Genomic DNA, 19,354 nt, shown 5'->3' on the forward strand with positions numbered 1-19,354 from the left:
CTCCCTCAGGCTTCCGATGTTTACGGACGTTCTTCTCAGTGATAATGTTCATGATGGCAATGATGACAACTGACATTTTTTAGTTGAGCCCTTGTGTGCTGGGCACGGTTTTCAAAACCCTGGGCCTGCCTCATTTAACACTCAGAACAATCAGTGAAGGGGATTCAGTTATCCCCATTTTACAGTTAAGGAAACCGGGGACCCAGAAAGCTGATGTGCTCTCCAAAGACCAGCACGTGGGACTCCACCTGGGGTCTGCACGATGCCGAATTGCTTTTTTCTCCACCACTCCGTGTTAAAACACCTCGCACAGTCAGAACACTGACCTCAGAAAACAGATTCTCTTGAGTATTTATATATATATACTTGACAACTACTGCTCAATTTGAAACATGTTTCTCTTCCATGGGAGGCTCCTTCACATAAAACGGATTCGTGTGCCTAACAATGTTCGTTTTATCACCCCTTGCCTATTAACATTCAGAAGCCCATCTAATGACCATTACAGAGGATTGCAAGGAAAAGTTATAAATTCACAATCTTCGTGCCAATGAGAATCTGATAACTCTGGAAAGTTCTTTCCCCACGCAAATACGGCTTAGATCCTGTTTGCCTTTTCCTGGTGCCCGAGATAAATGTTGCACATGCTGAGAAGATTGAGAATGAAAGGATCTGCTGACCTAACTACCGTGGGAAAACTGCGGCTGAGGACTTTTATTCCAAGGGCAGCCCTCACCTCACCCACCTGCTGCAACTCCCTGCCCCTCCTCCCAAGGCTGAGCCATTGGGCAGGTGCTCGGCCAAGGCTCTGCCCCGGAGAACAGTGTGAGTGCATCTACACGGCTAAGGATGGCAGAGAGGGGACACCTCTGAAGTCTGGACCCGGGACTTGGAAATCAAGCCTGTGTGTTACGGAGGTGTCTGCTGAGGTCTAGAGAAACCAGGCAGGTGACTAGTCAAGTCAGGAGGCCAATCAGTAGCCAAGCCTGCCCCGGAGCTGCCACCCCGGCTGGATGCAGAGCCCCCATCCTGCTCACATCTCTGGTGGAAGCTGTTGTCCCTCAAACTGCAGGGGCCTTCTCAGCTTCCAAGACATCCTTCCTCCCAGCAGCAAACCACCCCTGCTCCCCCACTTATGTTTTGCCAAGAAGATCCTATAAAAATAAAGCCAATACTTCTTAAGTGATTGCTATGGCGCTACGCTCAATGCTATGTGCATCGTCTCAATCTGCAAAATAATCCCTGAAGTGGGCAACATGTTTAGGAATCCCAGTGTATAAATGAAGAGGCACAGGCAAAGTCTAGTATTTTGTCCCAGGCCGTTGACTAAGTAAGGGACAGACATGTCCATTTACCTCCACAGACAACCCTTAAACTCTCCACTGCCTCCCTCAGCCCAGAGTCAAGTCGCCTGACCCACAGGGGGTGGGGGGGAGGTGTTCAGGTACTCTTCCAGCAAACTGGAAGCCAGGGAAACAGAGAGATGGTTTTACTGCACTAACTACTTAAATGGTGAGTCAAAATAGTGTTTAAATTTGCGAGTAAAATACACTATCATCATTAACCAAGAGCCCTCTCCATGGGTCTCCCACACAATGTAATCAGCATCCTATTTTGGACATCTGGGTAATTCTTTGATGAGACACTCACGTGTGGAGAGAACCCCCGAGCTCTAAGAAAATTTCAACCAATTATACAACAGACTAATTGTATAACAGGCAAATTACACAATAAACTATACCCTTCTGACAATCAGGCCACAGTACAGACTCTTCTTCATATTCAGGGGGCCTGAAGAGATTCTTTGACAAGTTTTATCCCTGCCCTCAGGATGCCTCAGCTCATCAGGTCCCTCCTGCCCCACCTCAAGCTGGGGGGTGAGGTATCTGACCCCCCCCTGCCCAATGCCCCTGTGCCTGGCTCTCCTGTCCAGGTTACAGTGAGCCTTCCACATGGCTTCTCAACATGTCAGCCACTCCTGGCCGGTTTCTACAGCAAGAAGGTGGCACCCCCACCTCCACATGTGATGCCGAACCAAAGGCTTACAGGGAGAAAGGGACGCAAGGAAGAGAAAGAGGTAACCACAGTCAAGGGCATTCCAAAACCCTAATCCCTCCAGCCCAGCTGTTACAGAGGCCACCTTCACACAGCTGGAGCAGAAAAGGCTCTTATTTAAGGGAGGGCTGACAAACGGCTTTGCTTTGCCAGAGACTCAGGTCAACTTTTTCTCCTTTTTAGTGAACATACAATTCATTCTAATAATTCCCCAAATGCTCTGCTCAACTTTAAAATAAGCAAAATGCCGGGACGCCTGGGTGGCTCAGGGGTTGAACATCTGCCTTTGGCTCAGCTCATGATCCTGGGGTCCTGGGATCAAGTCCCACATTGGGCTCCCTGCATGGAGCCTGCTTCTCCCTCTGCCTGTGTCTCTGCCCCTCTCTCTGTGTCTCTCATGAATTAAAAAACTAAAAATAAAAATCTTTAAAAGAAATAAAATAATCAAAATGCTAACTAAGCACTACTAGGAGTTGTTCAGAGTTCCAATCCAGCCCTGAACACAGCTGCACCTCTTACATGTTGTGAGTGGCGCATCCAAGGTGATCGGTGGGGACAGTGTATATATCCTTTTATATAAATCCTGGAGCACAAGCTGACTATATCAGTTGACTTAAGAAAACAGTCTTTACGTCTTTCTTTCTATGGCCATGTCACTGGTCCTCTCCCCAGTGTATGGAGTTCCTGGCCAGAGTCTCACTTCCTATTAAAGCAACTCTTATGGGAATACACCATAGGCTTTAATAAGTTGCTTCATTCTGGGGAGCCCGGGTGGCTCAGTAGTTTAGCACCACCTTCGGCCCAGGGCGTGATCCTGGAGACCCGGGATCAAGTCCCACATCGGGCTCCCTACACGGAGCTTGCTTCTCCCTCTGCCTGTGTCTCTGCCATTCTCTCTCTCTCCCTCTCTCCCTCTCTCCATGTCTCTCATGAATAAATAAATCTTTAAAAAAATAAACTGCTTCATTCTACTTACTAGGAATGCATTATAGCAAAAAGCCAAGGCCTCAAAGTATTCGTAAAACTAGCATTTCCCCAACTAAGGATGCCTGTACTGTGTGCCCTCTGTACTTAAGAAATGCTTCTCCTCAGGACAGCAGTACACCAGCCTTCTAACTGTTCCATCAAGATTGTTTTTACATTAGCAGAGCTTTCTGCTTTGCTTGGGTTTTATCGGGTAAAAAGATGTATTAAATAATAATTCCAATACTACAGCAGCAAAATCCCTTCCTTGACTGAACTTCTCAGCTCTAACTTTCTGAAAGCTAAGCCAGACCACAGAAGATTTATCAAGTAGAACTCTGGAATCCTTCCAGTCCCTGCAGATCACAGTCTGCTTTATCTTCAAGGCCAACATTGTTGTTTGGCTTCTTAATAAGCTCTTAGGGGACATTTCTGTCATCGTTTCCCTTAACTTGACAACCACTAAAAGAAGGGTTAGTGATCCTTTCCGATGAGATCTCTAGGTAAAGCTCAACTTTTCTCCTTCCCAGCTATATTTTGTATAATGTCAGCAAATAGTAACAACTAGGGAAGCAGAGCTGAAAATATTAATCACTTTGGTTCATTTTAAAGAGCACTATAATGCCAGCAAATGAACTTTTGAAACTTAAGATGATAATTGTCAATTTAGCTCATTTAAAAAGGGAAATCAGATATCACTGCACACCCATTAGAATGGTTATAAGAAAGAGAGAAGAAGAAGAAAGAAGAAAGAAGAAGAAGAAAAATTAAGAAAGAAAGTAACACATGTTGGCAAGGATGTAGAGAAACAGGAACCCTTGTGCACTGCTAATGGGAATCTATAATGGTGTAGCCACTGTGGAAAACATAATGGCAGTCCCTCAAAGAATTAAACACATAATTACCATATGATCCAGCAATTCACTTCTGGGTATATTCCCAAAAGAACTGAAAGCAGGAACATGAACAGGTATTATACACCAACTTCACACCAACATCATTTGCAACAGCCAAAAGGTAGAAACAATTCAAATGTCTATGGGTAGATGACTAGATAAATGCGATATGAACACACAATAGGATGCCAGTCAGCCTTAAAACAGAACAAAACGGATGCTACAACATGAATGAACCTAGAGGTCATGCTAAATAAGCCGGTCACAAAAGAACAAAAACTGCACGACTCCACTTAGATGAGGTACCTGCAGCCCCTCACACGAGCAGGGACAGAAGTAGAATGGTGGTTGCCAGGAGCCAGGGCAGGGGGGCTGGGGAGTTAGGGTTTAATGAGTTTCCATTCGGAAAGATTAAAAAGCTCCAGAGATGGATGGCGGTGATGGCCTCAAAACAACATGAATGGACTTCAATTTTATGGGCAATTTTATATGATGTGTACTTTTACCACAATTATGAAAAAAGGGAGATGAAATCTAAATAGTATAGGGGCTTTTTTGCTACCCAAGTTGAGCTTATTAGAAGTATTCTAGAGTCATGGGAAATGATCAAATCTGGGGTTTTTTTGTTGTTTTAACAGTAACATGGGTTGCTTCAATCCTGTGACTCCCCTCATAATCACACACAGTTTTTAAAATCCTCCTATAAATGGAAAAAAAATGAAAAACCGAAGTGAGAGGGGGGATGAACCCCTTCAATGCTGGGTTCCCTTGGAGGATCACTGTAACGGGTTTACCCTGATTCTCTTCCCCTTGCCCGGCCTCCACTGCAGGCCCAGAAACAGAGCATCTGTCTTCCCACCTGAGGAAAGTTCTCACCCTCATTCAGGAGGGGTCTCTTCCTTTTCCTTCTCATCCACTGGGCCCCTGTGGCTCTGGATTCGCTCAAACCTCCCCAACTGTGCAAAGCCAGGTCAGCTGGCTCTTCCCCCAGCACAGCCTTCTCCTGGGGGGGGCAGGGGGCAGCTTTGGGGACAGGTAACAGGGAGGGCTTTCCTACCCGGGCAGACTCCTGGACTCACACTAGTTTACCCTTAGACTTCACAAGTCTTTGACTTATTATCCTTAAAGTGTACAAATAAACAATCCCCTCTCCTCCCACACGTTAAAGACAGCAGAGCACAGTGCCTGGCTCATCTTCAGGACTCAGTATTAGCTGCAAATGATAACACTTGCCACAAATTTTTCCCTACACCACGTGTCCAGAAACTACAGTCGACACTTTTTCCCTCTTACTCCTTCCCCATGACTCAGACACAACCCGTCGGTGCCACCTTCAGCTCCATGAACCTGGTTCTGGCAGGGGTTACCAACAACCGTGTAACTGAAAAGCTGGTGGAGATTCTGTGGCCTTACCTTACCAGATCTCTTCAAGGCAGCAAAGGGGGCTGACCTGGATTTGTATTCACAACCTGGATAAATGCTAGGCGGCTGGATTTGTAGCTTCTATTTCTCTCCACCAAGACCCCTGGAGGGGTGATGGTCTATGGGGACATGGATGTTTATCTTCACATCCTGAGCGCCTAGCACAACAGCTCGGCAACATACAGAAGACACCCCACACCCCGCCCCGCCCCGCGTGCTGAAAGTTCACCAGTGATCCCTGTAACTAACGGGAGCTTCTGTTTGGCAGAAGCTTTCAAGGAAGGCAGACAGCCTGAGGTTTTTCCGGGCCCTTTACCTCCGAGCCCTTTAACTCCCGCAGTGCTAAGCCTGGAAGGGGGCCCCTACTCACCTTCTATCCGCTCGCAGAGCTTATGCAGGCCCTGTAGGGGGCAGCCCTCGCACAGCTGGGCAGGTGCCTTAGCCGTCTGCTGCACCGCAGCCACGGTGAAAGCCTGCTTCAGGGTCATCATAATTTCATCAACCTGATGGGAGAGAAGACACACGGTAGCCAGCCAAAAGCCCGGAGATTTCAGGACTCTGCAAAGACTTTTAGGATTTTGAGGTTTGGGGGGGAGGGGGACTATTAATCACCTGCTGACAGATAATAATCACCGTAATAACTGCTAGGATTGCAATCTGAAAAACACTACCTAGATGCTCAAAGCTCATAAAGGACAGAAGGTAAGAATTAAAAACACAAATTCAACACTGATGAAAAAGCCAACTCCTCCGGCTCAAACGTTCAAAATGACATTTTTTTCATGCTAAGCCATAGAGGTGGAATGGAGCAGGTTCCTCAAAAACAATGAAAATTGAAGACACATAAACAAGTCTTGCATGTGCACTACCTAGTTACTAAACAGTCATGACTGATAACTACAGCCAAATAGCCACACGTCGATGAAGTTCTATGTATGGTTTGCCGAGGAAAGGAAAATTAGTGAGGCTGAAATTGCACGTAAATTAGTTTTCCAGGTAAGAACTGCTTAGTCTGGGGGCAGTCCGGGTGGCTCAGCGGTTTAGCGCCACTGGGCTCCCTGCATGGCACCTGCTTCTCCCTCTGCCTGTGTCTCTGCCTCTCTCTCTCTCATGAATAAATAAATAAAATCTTAAAAAAAAAAAAAAGGACTGCTTAGTCTCACTTACCAGAGCTTCATTTGTGCACTGAAACACGTAACAGACGAAATGAAAGCCTCCACCCCCTGAAGACTCTCGGCAGATGAACCCAAAGTGGTCCACATGTCTAATACCCTGTTGAAGGTGGGAGAGACAGGAAGGAACATTGAGCTATATCCCAAAGAGGCACAAGCGCCAGAAGGCAACAAGACTTACACAGCGTGGTCTTCTCAAACACTTTAAAGTCACTTCCCAGATTTTTTTGAAGCACAGCTGATACCCAGGTTGCAGGAGTTTCAGGTGTACAACACAGTGATCTAACAAGACTATATGTTATCCTGTGCTCCCCCCAAGTGTAGCTCCCATCTGTCCCCATACAATGCTACTGTGATACCATCGACTGTAGTTTCTGTGCTGTAGCCTTTCGTCCCTGTGACTTAAGCATCCCACACCTGGAAGCCTGCACCTCCCACTCCTGTCCCCTCTGGCAATCGTCAGTTTGTTCTCTGTATATTTGGGTCGGTCTCTGCTTCTTCATTTTTGTTTTTTAGATTCCACACATGAGTGAAATCATGCAGTATCCGTCTTCCTTGAACTTATTTCATTTAGCATAATGCCCCTTAGGTCCATCCACGTGGTCACAAATAGCAAGATCTCCATCCTTTTTTACAGCTGAGTAATACTCCATTGTGTATATAGACACACATCTTCTTGAGCCATTCATTTACGGATGCCTGGATTGCTTCCACATCTTAGCTATTGTAAATAAAGCTGCAATAAAAACAGGGATGCACAGATCTTTTTGAATTAGTGTTTCTGTTTTCTTTGGGTAAATACCCAGTGGTGGAATTACTAGACCATATGGTAGTTCTATTTTTAATGTTTTGAGGAACCTCCATACTGTTCTCCACAGGGGCTGTACCAGTTTGTGTTCCCACCAGCAGTGTACCAAGGGTTCCTTTCTCTACACATCCTTGCCAGGAACCCCTCACTGTGATTTTGATTTGTATTTCCCTGGTAAGGTAAGTGATGTTGAGCATCTTTTCATGTGTCTGTTAGCCATCTATATAGCTTCTTTGGAAAAATGTCTATTCAGGTCCTCTGCCCATTTTTTAATTAGATTATCTGGCTTTTTGGTGTTGAGTTGTGTAAGTTCTTTACATAATTTTGGATACTAGCCCCTCATGGGATATATCATTTGCAAATATCTTTTCCCATTCCCATTAAGCCACCTTTTCTTTTTTGTTGGTTTCCTTCTCCGTGCAAAAGCCTTTTATTTTGTTTTAATCCAATAGTTTATTTTTACTTTTGTTTCCCTTGCCTGAGGAGATATCTGGAAAATTCTACCTGAGCCGATGTCAAAGAGATTACTGTGTTTTCTTTGAGGAGTTTTACAGTTTCATGTCTCTCATATTTAGATCTTTCATCCATTTTGAGTTTATATCTGTGTACAATGTAAACAAGTGGTCCAATGTCATTCTTTTGCATGTAGCTGTCCACAGTTTTCCCAGCAGCACTGTTGAAGCGATACGGTCTTTTCCCCACTGTACGCTCTTGCCCCCTTTGTCATAGAGTAACTGGCCATACAGTGATGGGTTTATTTCTGGGCTTTCTATATTGTTTCACTAATCTATGTGTGTACCATACTGTTTTGAATACTACAACTCTGTAGTATATATTGCAATCTTGGATTCCAATAACTGCAGTTTTGTTGTTCTCAAGATCGCTTCGGCTATTTGTGGTCTTTTGTGGTTCCACACAATTTCCTCAGATATTTTAAATATCTACAAACATCTCTCAAATATGAAGATTAACAACGTTCTACTAAAATATTATTCTTATTACTCCCATAATACAAGAACAACTAATGTTTTTAATGGTCATTTTAGTACTAAAAGGAAGTGTAGAAAAGTGGACAGAGAAAAATGAGAACTTTTCTGAAGTACTAAAGAATAAAAAAACCTACATTGAAAATCAAAAGTAGACAAAAGATTAATGAACTACAACTATACACACACATACTCACACACATGCAAACACTCACAGACACACAGGTTAAAAAAAAAAAGATTTAAAATATACTTGTACTCCTGCGAGAACAAACAGGTTAAGTACAAAAAGATTTCAAACATATTTGTACTCCTACAAGAACAAACAGGTAAGTACTGAAGTACACTGGTATGAAGAATAAGTCAAGAACTATACACATAAAGTGCAGGGAAGTTTTTAAATGTAAGATATGAAGGCCAAGGCCATACACCATAGTTTCCTATGAGCTCTTTTGAATAAATATGTAAACTTGTTTTGAAAGTATCAGCTAAGGGGCGCCTGGATGACTCAGTGGTTGAGCGCCTGCCTTCAGCTCAAGTTGTGATGATCTCTGGTCCTGGGATCGAGTCCCACACTGGGCTCCCCGCAGGGAGCCTGCTTCTCCCTCTGCCCATGTCTCTGCCTCTCTGTGTCTCTTATGAATAAATAAATAAAATATTTTTTTTTAAAAAGGGAAGAAAAGTATCAACTAAGAGGCACCTTGATACAAATAAGACATAGCCCATAAATATTAATACTGAGTGTCTCCAGAAAGCACCAGCATGCAGAGACACAAGTGCTAATAACTAGAAATCTGAGTCATCATGTATGCTTGTAAGCTGCACGGTTTAGGAAATAATAAAACTGTTACATGAGGGAGCAAACCTTAAACATTAACATTTCCATAGAAATAGCAGCAAATCGAGACTAAGTTTTGCGGATAATTTCACTTTCAGGCTGAACATTTTCCAGTAAACGGGCAATCACGGACATATCCTGGCATCTCAATCCATGTTCTCCCACAGCAAGATAAGCACATGCTAGACATTAGTTCTCTGGGGAACAGGATTTGGAAAAATTTATTTTGTAAATGGTTCCCTATTCAACTATAAAAAGGAACATTCTTTCACATTTTGGGAAAAGGATTCAAAAGGGATTTTTTTTTTTTATGTAGATCATGTTATAAATCAACAATGAGATTTTCATTTTATCTTACTAATTATGAGAAAATGGAAGCAAGGAAATAAGAAGCCAGTGTTTTAAAATATAGCCAAACAATAACTTTAAGTAAACTACTATTTGCTAGGAAGACCATGAGTACAATTGACATAGCTCATTGTAACGGATTTTCCAAAATCTCTCTACGAAACGTACCTTGGGAGATTATCAAGAAACAGAGGCAGACACTGTATTCTGAAGAAAACATCCTTAAAGATAATCACTATTTTAAGGAAGAAGAAATAATGACTCTTATCCAAAAAGAAAATAAGAATTTTTATAAAGTAAAAATGAAAATCTATTTAAAAATATTTGTGTATGTATGAATGTATATATAAGACAGGCATACAGACACACACGTATACATCTGGAATTTGTGACTACAGAACTTTACCACCAATAATTGAAAAAGAGAAAGGTAGATCTATGTTCTCCAGTAGATTATGGTTGCTAACAGCGAATTTCTTAATTTCAAAATTTTATGTGTATTTTGCCTTACTATACCAAATCAAAGGAAAAATGCAAGATAGTAAACCAAGTGTAGCTAGAAGGCATGCATCTTGTGACCTTTTAGCACTGAATGACAGATAGAAGAATTCATTAAAAATTCAAATGCAAATGAGCCAATAACCCATCTCCATTTACCTGAGAGCAAAAGGATATCTCCTTAAAATTTTTCTCCAATGCTATTTTTTTGGTGTCAGGGCTGATGAGGTAAACTTCAGACTGGCCAATCTTAAAAGACAAAAAAAGAAACTATTTTTCATGAAAGCCGAATTCAAACTTATACAAACATTCTCATTTTGTGACCCGTGTAAATATAAAATAAAAGGGGCAAGCTCCTATAAAATTCTGACTATTCCACTGTGGAGAATCACCTCTAGAGGTTTTCTGTTGACCCTCTGGATTTCAGGTAGCACAGGACACCTGCTAGTACATTCACCTACATAAGACAGCAGTCAGTCGTCTTTGAGATCAAAGAACCAAAGATCCAAAAGTTAGCAATGAAACTGCAGATGCCACATCTCCCCTTTATAAGGAAGTGAGGTTTCTTTGAATGTAAAGCTTCCAGAAAATTAAAGCTGCCCTTCTGAAACTTCTAAAACACTTTCTATTAACCATTTTACTGAAAAGTTTTTTTTTAATTATTGTTAAAATAACCTGCCATTTGTTGAGTACTCAACTATGTGTTAGGCAACTATGTGTTAGGCGGTCAAATACTACTCACTTGACTTCTTAAAGTTAGAGCTTTAGCATAACTTAACACTGCCTTATAGCCTTGGGTCAGCATATTAAACTCCATTATAGCAGAGGACTATGTTGCAACAGCCCATCCCTTCCCTCAGGGCCTTCTCACCTGCTGCTCCCTGAACCCAGGATACTCCAACTAGAAAAATATCTAGTTGGCCACACTGAACCTCTCTGCTCCGTGAAAATCACTTCCTCCAAGAAGCCTTCCCAGAATCCCCCCAGATGGTTCACAGCATCTTCTACTTCTCCCCTGTGGCACTGACCACAAGTGTAATGAGACAATTACTTGTACACTCAGTCCCTCTTACTGGAATCTAAATTCCACGTGGGCCGAGACATGCCTGTCTTGTTCACTGCTGTTATTTCTAGCATGCTGCAAGGGGTACCCTGTACACAGCAGTCACACACTAAGTATTTGGACATACATGCGTGGAGCAGCTTTCACAATGGCACCAAGAGTTTTTTCTTTTTAAATACAGATCAGAGACTAAAGCACAAGCCTGAGTGCCGACACAGAGCTCTTTATAGTACAGTAGGTCAATGACGAAGAGAGGAAGAAAACAGCCCTATTTACCCACTGACACATAATCTTCGTCTCAAACCTGCTTACATCCAACAACATCTTAACCTAAGTAACACCCCTCTTACTCACCAGCCATCTCACTGCCTGGAGTCAGGCACGAGAACATTACATTCATGGTAATTTTGCTCTCTCTAGGATACCGATCATGACATTCTAGAAGGGGGCCGAAGAACAATCAGTTCCCCATATCACAGAAGGCCGGCTCCCTGCTGGGAGGGCCCTGGGTCCCAGCAGCTCAGATCCAGGGGACTCCCAAGGAGGGCAAGCCCATCCAGAAGAGCAGAACCCAGGAACCCCACCCACGTGCCACACACAGCTTCCCTGTCCATTCATTTTCTGGCACTTCACTATTAATTTACCAAAGTTCTTAGAGGGAAAAAAAGGGAGTAAACAATTGGCTGAAGTATTATTTCAGTTTGGGTACAAATTTCAAATGACATCTTATCCCAAAATCCAATTATCCTGATTAACAAAGGATGTTTTATGACTTAATAGAAATAGTACAGAGGGAGTATTTTCTAACTAAAAGATTTTGTTGAAATATAGTACTTGAACTTAACACATATTAAAAAAAATCCTTCTGGGGGCCTCTTTTACAATACTAAAGGGAGAGGGGAGGGGAGAGCTAAAAACAAGGATATAGGATAAATTCTCTTCAGGTTTCCAACTATGATTTTAAAGTCCTAGGACTAAAGTAAGGAATTTATCCTGAGAAAAGGATCAGTCACTATAAAAATACACAGATTCAACCATAAATCCAAAAGCAATTTACTAAGAATCCTTGCTCGAGAAAGCAGATTGCTCTTTGAACGCACATCTCAGCCTGGGGGTGAGCCCGGGGCTTGCGGATATTTTACCGTGAAGAGCATAGTTCGATTGTCCTCAATATCTGTCGGCTGCACGATATTGTGTCCGCCAACGAGGTGGTTCTCGATGTCGCTTTCCTCAAAGGAGCTGAAAAAGCTACTGCTTCGAAGGCTGCCATCGTGCAATTCCTTCTTAAAGGCCAGCGAGCGCAGGCCGGGCTGGGAGAAGGACTTGCGCATGGGCCTCCGGGCCTGCTCCCCGTTCCCCACGGGCTGGAGCACACCCCGGACCTTAGCGGCCAAGGAGCGGCCTCCCGCGGGCCCCGGGGGGGCCTCCGGATTCTGGGCGACCAGGGCACACTCGGCCTTCCTGCTGCAGCTCACGTGGTTGAACTTCTCGATGCACTCGTCGATCAGGGCCGGGGGCGCCTTCTTGTGAGCCACCGTCACCCGGCCGCAGAAGAGCACCTCAAACTTCTTGGCGAACGTGTCATCGAACTCGGACGGGCAGTGGAGCTCCTCCTGGCGGGCAATCTTGCCGGCCTGTCGGATGGAGCTGATGATCTCAGGCACCTGCGGAGAAGGGGAGAGCGTTACTGGGCGCGCAGCGGCTGGCACCCCCGCACTGGACCCCGGCACTGGACGCAGGCAGCCCGCGCAGCGCTCTCCCGACCGCTCGGCCGCGTGCCCCGCGGGACCCAGGCGGGACCCCGGGGCCATCTGGGGGCGCCAATGCCCCCCCCCCAGGGAAACAAACACACACTTTCGCAGGGAAGAGCCGAGGAACGATACTTATTGGGCACCCCTAATGCGCCCGAGGCCCACGCCGCAGGCTGCACGTGCTTGCGACACCGCACAAGGGTCAGTGACGAGCCTGGGCACCAACCCCGGGTAGTGCCACTGCCCTGACCACGGTCCTCTCCACACTGCTGTCACCTCCCAGAGGTCGGTCTCCCCTGTGGCCCACCAAAACATCACGCGGTTTTTCTAGACTTCACAACAGTAGGTCTTGGAGAATCTTCCACAATAGATGGGGGGGATGAGGATGACAAGCAAAGACTGAAGTTACCGTATACGACATTTCTTCCAATCACATCATTATTTTTTCTGCAAGGACAACTGGCAATTTATTACCCGGTTCTCTATTTCCTAATAGTCGACCAGCTCTGACTGCAGGGCTGGGAGCTTTAACCGAGGAGTGAGCAGCCAAGACAGTATCATTATCACGGCAACACCCTGGGGCGTCCTCCCACACACACTCCGAAGTCGACGCAGAGCCGTGATCAAGAGAATGAACCAAAGGGTGTCGTGTGCTTTCATGGTCCCTACGGCTACACCCTCTCATCAGGAGCTTCCGACGGGAGCCTTCAAGGCGGCAGCAGCACGCATGAAGATGGGTCTGTGACCACAGTGTCTGTGTGGTCCCTTAGATGATGTGCAGCCACAACACTGAAACAAGACGGCACAGACTCAATCTTCATAAGGAAGCACCAGTTTTTGTTAGGACCTAACACCCAAAGCAACTTTTTTTCCTTTTTTTTTTTCTATGTAAGAAAATTCCATTTAAGGCCCAATACCCACAGGCTCAGTGTCTTCTAACAACATTATAGAGGAAAGAACAACAAAAAACCCATTAGGAATTCAGGTCAAAGATCTACACGTCCAGGAAAGGGACGTGGTGGCAGATTTGAAATGTATGCCTCTATTCTCCAAGACCCAACGATTCAAAAGATTTTTCTCTCTGTGATTTCATATCAAACATGTCGTAAAGACACTATCTCTGCCATAAGGATATATCCTTCCAGGATATATATATGAAGCAAAGAGTTAAACTATATTTAGGTATATCCTATATTTTTAAAATTGATTCCTGAAGCATACAAGCTTAACGATAGGAAATAAGCCAAAATTAACACATGCATGAATTTACACTATATGCTTGTGCTGTCACACACTCCCCTCCTGCCAAATTACACAACACATGGAGACCTGAAAGTGGTTAATATAAAAGAAATCGGGACAGAGAGAAGAGGGAGGGAGCCTAGGTTCCATTCACACCATTGCCAACAAGTCACTGTAGGATGTGGGCAAGAACCGCCTCAGTTTCTCTTTGAAAAAAAAAAAAAAAAACAAGCTTGTAAAGACTTTGAGGTAAAAGTTATTTCTGTGAAGTAAAGAATTTTCTCTTTTTTTTAAAGATTTTATTTATTTATTCATGAGAATACACAGAGAGGAGAGAGAGAGAGAGAGGCAGAGACACAGGCAGAGGGAGAAGCAGGCTCCCCACTGAGCAGGGAGCCAGATGCGGGACTCGATCCCGGGTTTCCAGGATCACAGCCTGGGCTGAAGGCGGCACTAAACCACTGAGCCACCCGGGCTGCCCTATTTTAAATAAATTTTAAATGAATCTGAAGAAGCCCCGATTTGTATTTAAAACTCTAGCTTTTTTTTTTTATTATTTTTTTTATATTTTTTTTAATCAGGACTCCCATGAATCTTCCCCATTACTAAACTCTCTCAACAGAAAAGTCTTACACTGGCTCATACAGGCTTCTGAGGCTTGTTAAAGTAAGTGTCATTTCTCCATGCTGGGTCTTCCCTTGCATCTGTAACGGTGGCTTTTACTACATGATCCCAGGGCAGTGGAAATGTATGAAGTCATGTGAATCGATGGTGACTCGACAGCAAATGGCACAGACACGAGTAAGACACAAAGTGAAGAACCCGACTGCTCCCCTGCTCCCCAGGTCAGAAGAGGCTGAGGAGCAACCACAACCTCGGCCAGGGCTGAAGCTGCGCAGGCTGTTCCAACAGCCCATCCTTCCTACACACTAATCACAAGCTTTGTGAGCTCCCTCTCCTTGTCCGATGAGTTGTTAACATGGGCAGAAGGGAGACGACGGGGGTTAAAAAGAATCATTGGGGGCACCTGGGGGGCTCAGTTGGTTGAGTGCCTGCCTTCTGCTCAGGTCATGATCCCAGGGTCCTGGGTTCGAGCCCCGCATCGGGCTCCCTGCTCAGTGGGGAGCCTGCTTCTCCCTCTCCCTCTGCCTGCCACTCCCCTTGCTCACGCTCTGTCAAATAAATAAAATCTATTTAAAAATTTTTTTAAAATTTGAAAAATTAAAAAAAGAATCATTGGGATTCATTCTGACAAGAACACAAACCATCTCGGAACACTTGACAGCATATTGCCAAGCATCATTTCAGCAATAAATGGTGAATAGTTGAAAATTTAATGTTTGGGGATTACCGTAAGTAACACAGGCGACTTTTCCCATAGAAAATGGGCCCCACCTGTGTGTAAGTTTGAAAATCTGTACTGATAGTTTAGTTCCCTTTACCAGAACAGACCTGGAGCACTGTTTCTCGAGAAAAGAAGGCATAAGATCCACCTTTGATGAAATCCTGAATTCTCCATTTTTTTAACTCTGCCCTGGACTCACCTATGAGGTTACTTGTCAGATGAGGGGACTGAGTCATTTATTTCATGTTATTTCCAAAGGTTTTTCTAGGTACCAAGAAATGCCAGGAGGTAGGGATCCAAAAGCATGTCATGGAAGCCAGGCGGCCCTGCCCTGGCAGGAAGCAGGGCCCCAAGGGAAGCTAAACGTTTACAGTCCTGAGATGGGGCCTGGGCAAGCCTGAACCAGGATGGGAGCCAAGAGAAAGGCTGAATAAAAGCTTCTAGAAGACAGAACATACAAGATCTGGCGGCTATGTGGATGGGGGAGCTTGAGGGTACAGAAGCCAGCACGCGTGATGTGCAGAGTCTGCCTTAGGCTGCGTGAGCAGGGAACACAGTTCTGAGGACACATTATGAGCAGTTTGGCGTTTGTTCGTGTTGAGTAGACCAGGAAGATGTGAAAGTAAAGGCATCTAGTGGGAAGCTGGGCAAATGGGCCTGGAGTCCAAGACAGGACATGGAGACTGGGACGTCCAAGAGGGGGCTGACACCTGGGAACAGAACAAGGGAAAGTGAAGGAAGAAGGCAAGGACGGGACCATAGGCCACACCAGTGTTTTAGACGAGAAGAAACCGAGGGATCGAAGGCAGAGGGGGAGGATGGGATGTGGTCAAGGATGACATTGGAGATGTCAACCCAGGCAGAGGGGCCGTTGAGAATCAGCAGCTGCTGGAGTTGGCAGTTTACAGAGACATATAAAATTAAATCAAGGGGTGATGCCAATACTAACCCCTAAAATAAGCAAACTGAACTGAAAAGTGTCTCAAGGTAAAAACTAGTCTATGAGAACATAAACTTCAAGTTACAACGTTTACCGCAAACACATTGACCCTTTTAGGGCAAATACACTGAGGCCCGTGGAGTTTATTTCCACTGATACGATCTGGGTACTTTTAACAAACTCTTTTTTTAGTGTAGTCGCAGCAATAATATCTACGTCACTTCTGATCACAGATAAGCAGATAGAGCGAATCAAAGCTAACTACAGCAAAAACAAGAACCTGAAAAGAATTATACTGGGATAAATTCAACAGGGGTTTGTGATTTTATTTCCTTTTACTTTGGGAATCACAACAACAACAACAACAAAAATGTCAATTAAAATTAATCACCAGTAATAAAAAGAGCCCAGTTTAGACATAAAATTTATTAAACTGCTCTTCTGACAACCTATTTGAGTTTATACTAAAGCTCCTTTTTAAAGTAAATCTGCACTATTCCACAATCAAAATAACTTTCTTTTGAATTCAGGTACTAAAAAAGCACAGTATATATGCATGTTGTTCTGCAGCAGGCTTAAGTGAATATTGTTTTTATAAGTCACCAGAAAAAATGATATTTAGAATGATCTTTAGTGTAAAAGAACTAGAAACATTCATTTCTGTAAATAAAGTCCTCATTTAAACATTTGGGTCAACTTTTTTGCTAAGGATTTAGGGATTTTTAAAGGATTACAAACATACTGCAAGTGTAATTTTACTCACAGGGACTGAGGAAAGAGTTTCTAAAACAGTATTTAGAATGAAAAGTTGTTTTACTTTACATTTATACTTTTGTTTTGCTGCCAACTACTAACAAATAAATATCAAATGAAGAAGCCCAGATTTGTATTTAAAATTCTATAATTTTTTCCTGTTATTTAACATTAAAACATTTCCAAACTGCAAAAATACAGCAGGCTGCACTGTGCTTTTGTCCCTTGGACGAAATGTTCAATCACTGCAGAAAGTTAAAACAGGCACTTCAAAGAGAAAATTATCCTGTATAATTATTTTCCAGAAGGAACAGACCTGCGTTTCATTTTTGCTGGTAATGAGTGGTTCCTACATTTGCTGGCCAGAAATGAGGTAAACGTAGGGGAAGAAAACTAAATTAATCCAAGTATTTCCTTGGATTTCCTCTATCTTACATGCCTTAGATTTTATACAAAACACTTATAGAGACATCCTCTTACTAGCACTCCCTACTTAAATTATCGGAAGAGAATAAAACACCCGTTCGACACCATCCAGATACAACACATGTGGACCTACATGTGCGGCCTATTGAGACTCGACTGACTACAGAGATGCGAACACCCTCCTACCATGAATAAGATGGGATTCTTCTGACCTGAGAGGCTCACAGTCTAGGAACTGAGAGACACTGTAGAGATGTGTGATTTCCAGTAGAATGTAGAATTTTCCAGTAGATGCTAGAACACAACCATGAGCAAAGTGACTATGTGCTAAAGAAGCCTGGTCCTGAGCAGAGGTCTCTTATCTGCCTGTTGCTTGCAGATCCTCACGGCCAACTAAGGCCTCAACTGCTGCTTTACGCTTACGATAAGGGCAAAGGTTAGACTCACGGGTTAGGTCTTCTAGAAAGAGAGATCAGACCCGCTCATTAGCTGACTGGGGCAGCATCTGGCACATTAAGAAATGCTAATGACCGCTGGCCCCTAACACGGGGCCACCCACATCATTCATCTTTATCCTTCTCTCCTTTGGGTCTTGATCTTTCCCTCTCATGTAAAACAGAGTTGCATTCAGCTTCCCAAGTTCTGAAATGGCAAATAGAACAAACTCTTAGCTTTCAAACGCCTTGAAAAGAGTCCCTGCAAACACAAAAACCAGCATCCTACTCCAAAATAATCATTTGAAAGGTTCACTACAACCTTTTGACGAAACCAACATGTTTCTACAAATGTTTAAAAAACAAGAGACAAAAATCCAAGTAAGTGATCTAACAGCTGCAGGAGCTAACGAAAGCGGTTGGGAGAAGGTAAGCAAAGAAGAGTGAGAGAAGGCAGCGCTGGAATATTGTGAAATTATTTTGTGACTTTTCCAAAGCAATGTTGAGAAGTCAAAACATTTTGATTGGCTGGTATAAATACTGACAGAGATCACAGAATAAATCACTGAATGTTCAACAACCTGAGAATGTAAGTCCTCAAGTCCCATCCTCTGCAGTGAATGCACTGGCTCTCCACTCAGCTGGGGCTGTGCCTGAGAACTGCCAGGATTTTAAGAAAACTAATGTATAGGGAACACCGGGGTGGCTCAGCGGTTGAGCATCTGCCTTTGGCTCAGGTCGTGATCCCGGGGTCCTGGGATCAAATCCTGTATCAGGCTCCCTGCATGGAGCCTGCTTCTCCCTCTGCCTGTGTCTCTGCTTCTCTCTGTGTGTGTCTTTCACGAATAAACAAATATATAATCTTTTAAAAGAAAAGAAAGAAAGAAGGAAAACTAATGTATAGCCGCACCCTGGCCAAGATGAAGCAGCCTGTTTGGAGGTGGGGCCCTGGCATCCCCAGTGCTCAGAGGCACCAGGCAGTCCTGACGGGCAGAGGCCCTGATGTATCTATCACCTGTCCTTTCTCATGTCACAGGGTAAGGACTGCTCCCTCCCTGCCCTGTCCCCCACACCATCATCCCCAAAACCTACTTGATTATGAAGGCCCTAGGCAACCTGTGTCGTGTAGCAGGACTGAGGCAGCCCAACAGCACAGATCCACGCTGTGCTTGTGGCTGAGATGAACAAACTAGTGAAGACAAAGAAAAAACAAACAAAAAAACCCACCACAGATATTTGACATGCTGTTTATACCATGTAAGGGCAAACAAATTCACTGTATCTCTAAGGTCTGAGCTCTTTAAATACATAGGTGTGAATGCCCTATAAGGAATGCTACCCCATAATTTGGATCAAAGTTTACTTCAAAATCTCTCAAAGATTAAGAAACACAAATATAACGAACCAGCAGTTA

General features: G+C 43.9%; 1 protein-coding gene across 5 annotated transcripts in view; it reads right to left on the reverse strand.

The window, feature by feature from the left end:
- TBC1D1 (TBC1 domain family member 1) overlaps window positions 1-19,354 on the reverse strand; it is a 239,014-nt gene that overhangs the window by 109,421 nt on the left and 110,239 nt on the right. For all 5 annotated transcript variants that reach the window (XM_041753548.1, XM_041753547.1, XM_041753549.1 and 2 more), the window contains 4 exons: window positions 12,192-12,713; window positions 10,146-10,235; window positions 6,504-6,608; window positions 5,707-5,839 (listed from right to left, as the gene is read on the reverse strand). In XM_041753548.1, the coding sequence (XP_041609482.1) occupies window positions 5,707-5,839; window positions 6,504-6,608; window positions 10,146-10,235; window positions 12,192-12,713 (850 nt within the window). The remainder of the gene's footprint in view (window positions 1-5,706; window positions 5,840-6,503; window positions 6,609-10,145; window positions 10,236-12,191; window positions 12,714-19,354) is intronic.

The sequence above is a fragment of the Vulpes lagopus genome, chromosome 4 (genome assembly GCF_018345385.1).
Source record: "Vulpes lagopus strain Blue_001 chromosome 4, ASM1834538v1, whole genome shotgun sequence".
NCBI classification, from domain to species: Eukaryota; Metazoa; Chordata; class Mammalia; order Carnivora; family Canidae; genus Vulpes; species Vulpes lagopus.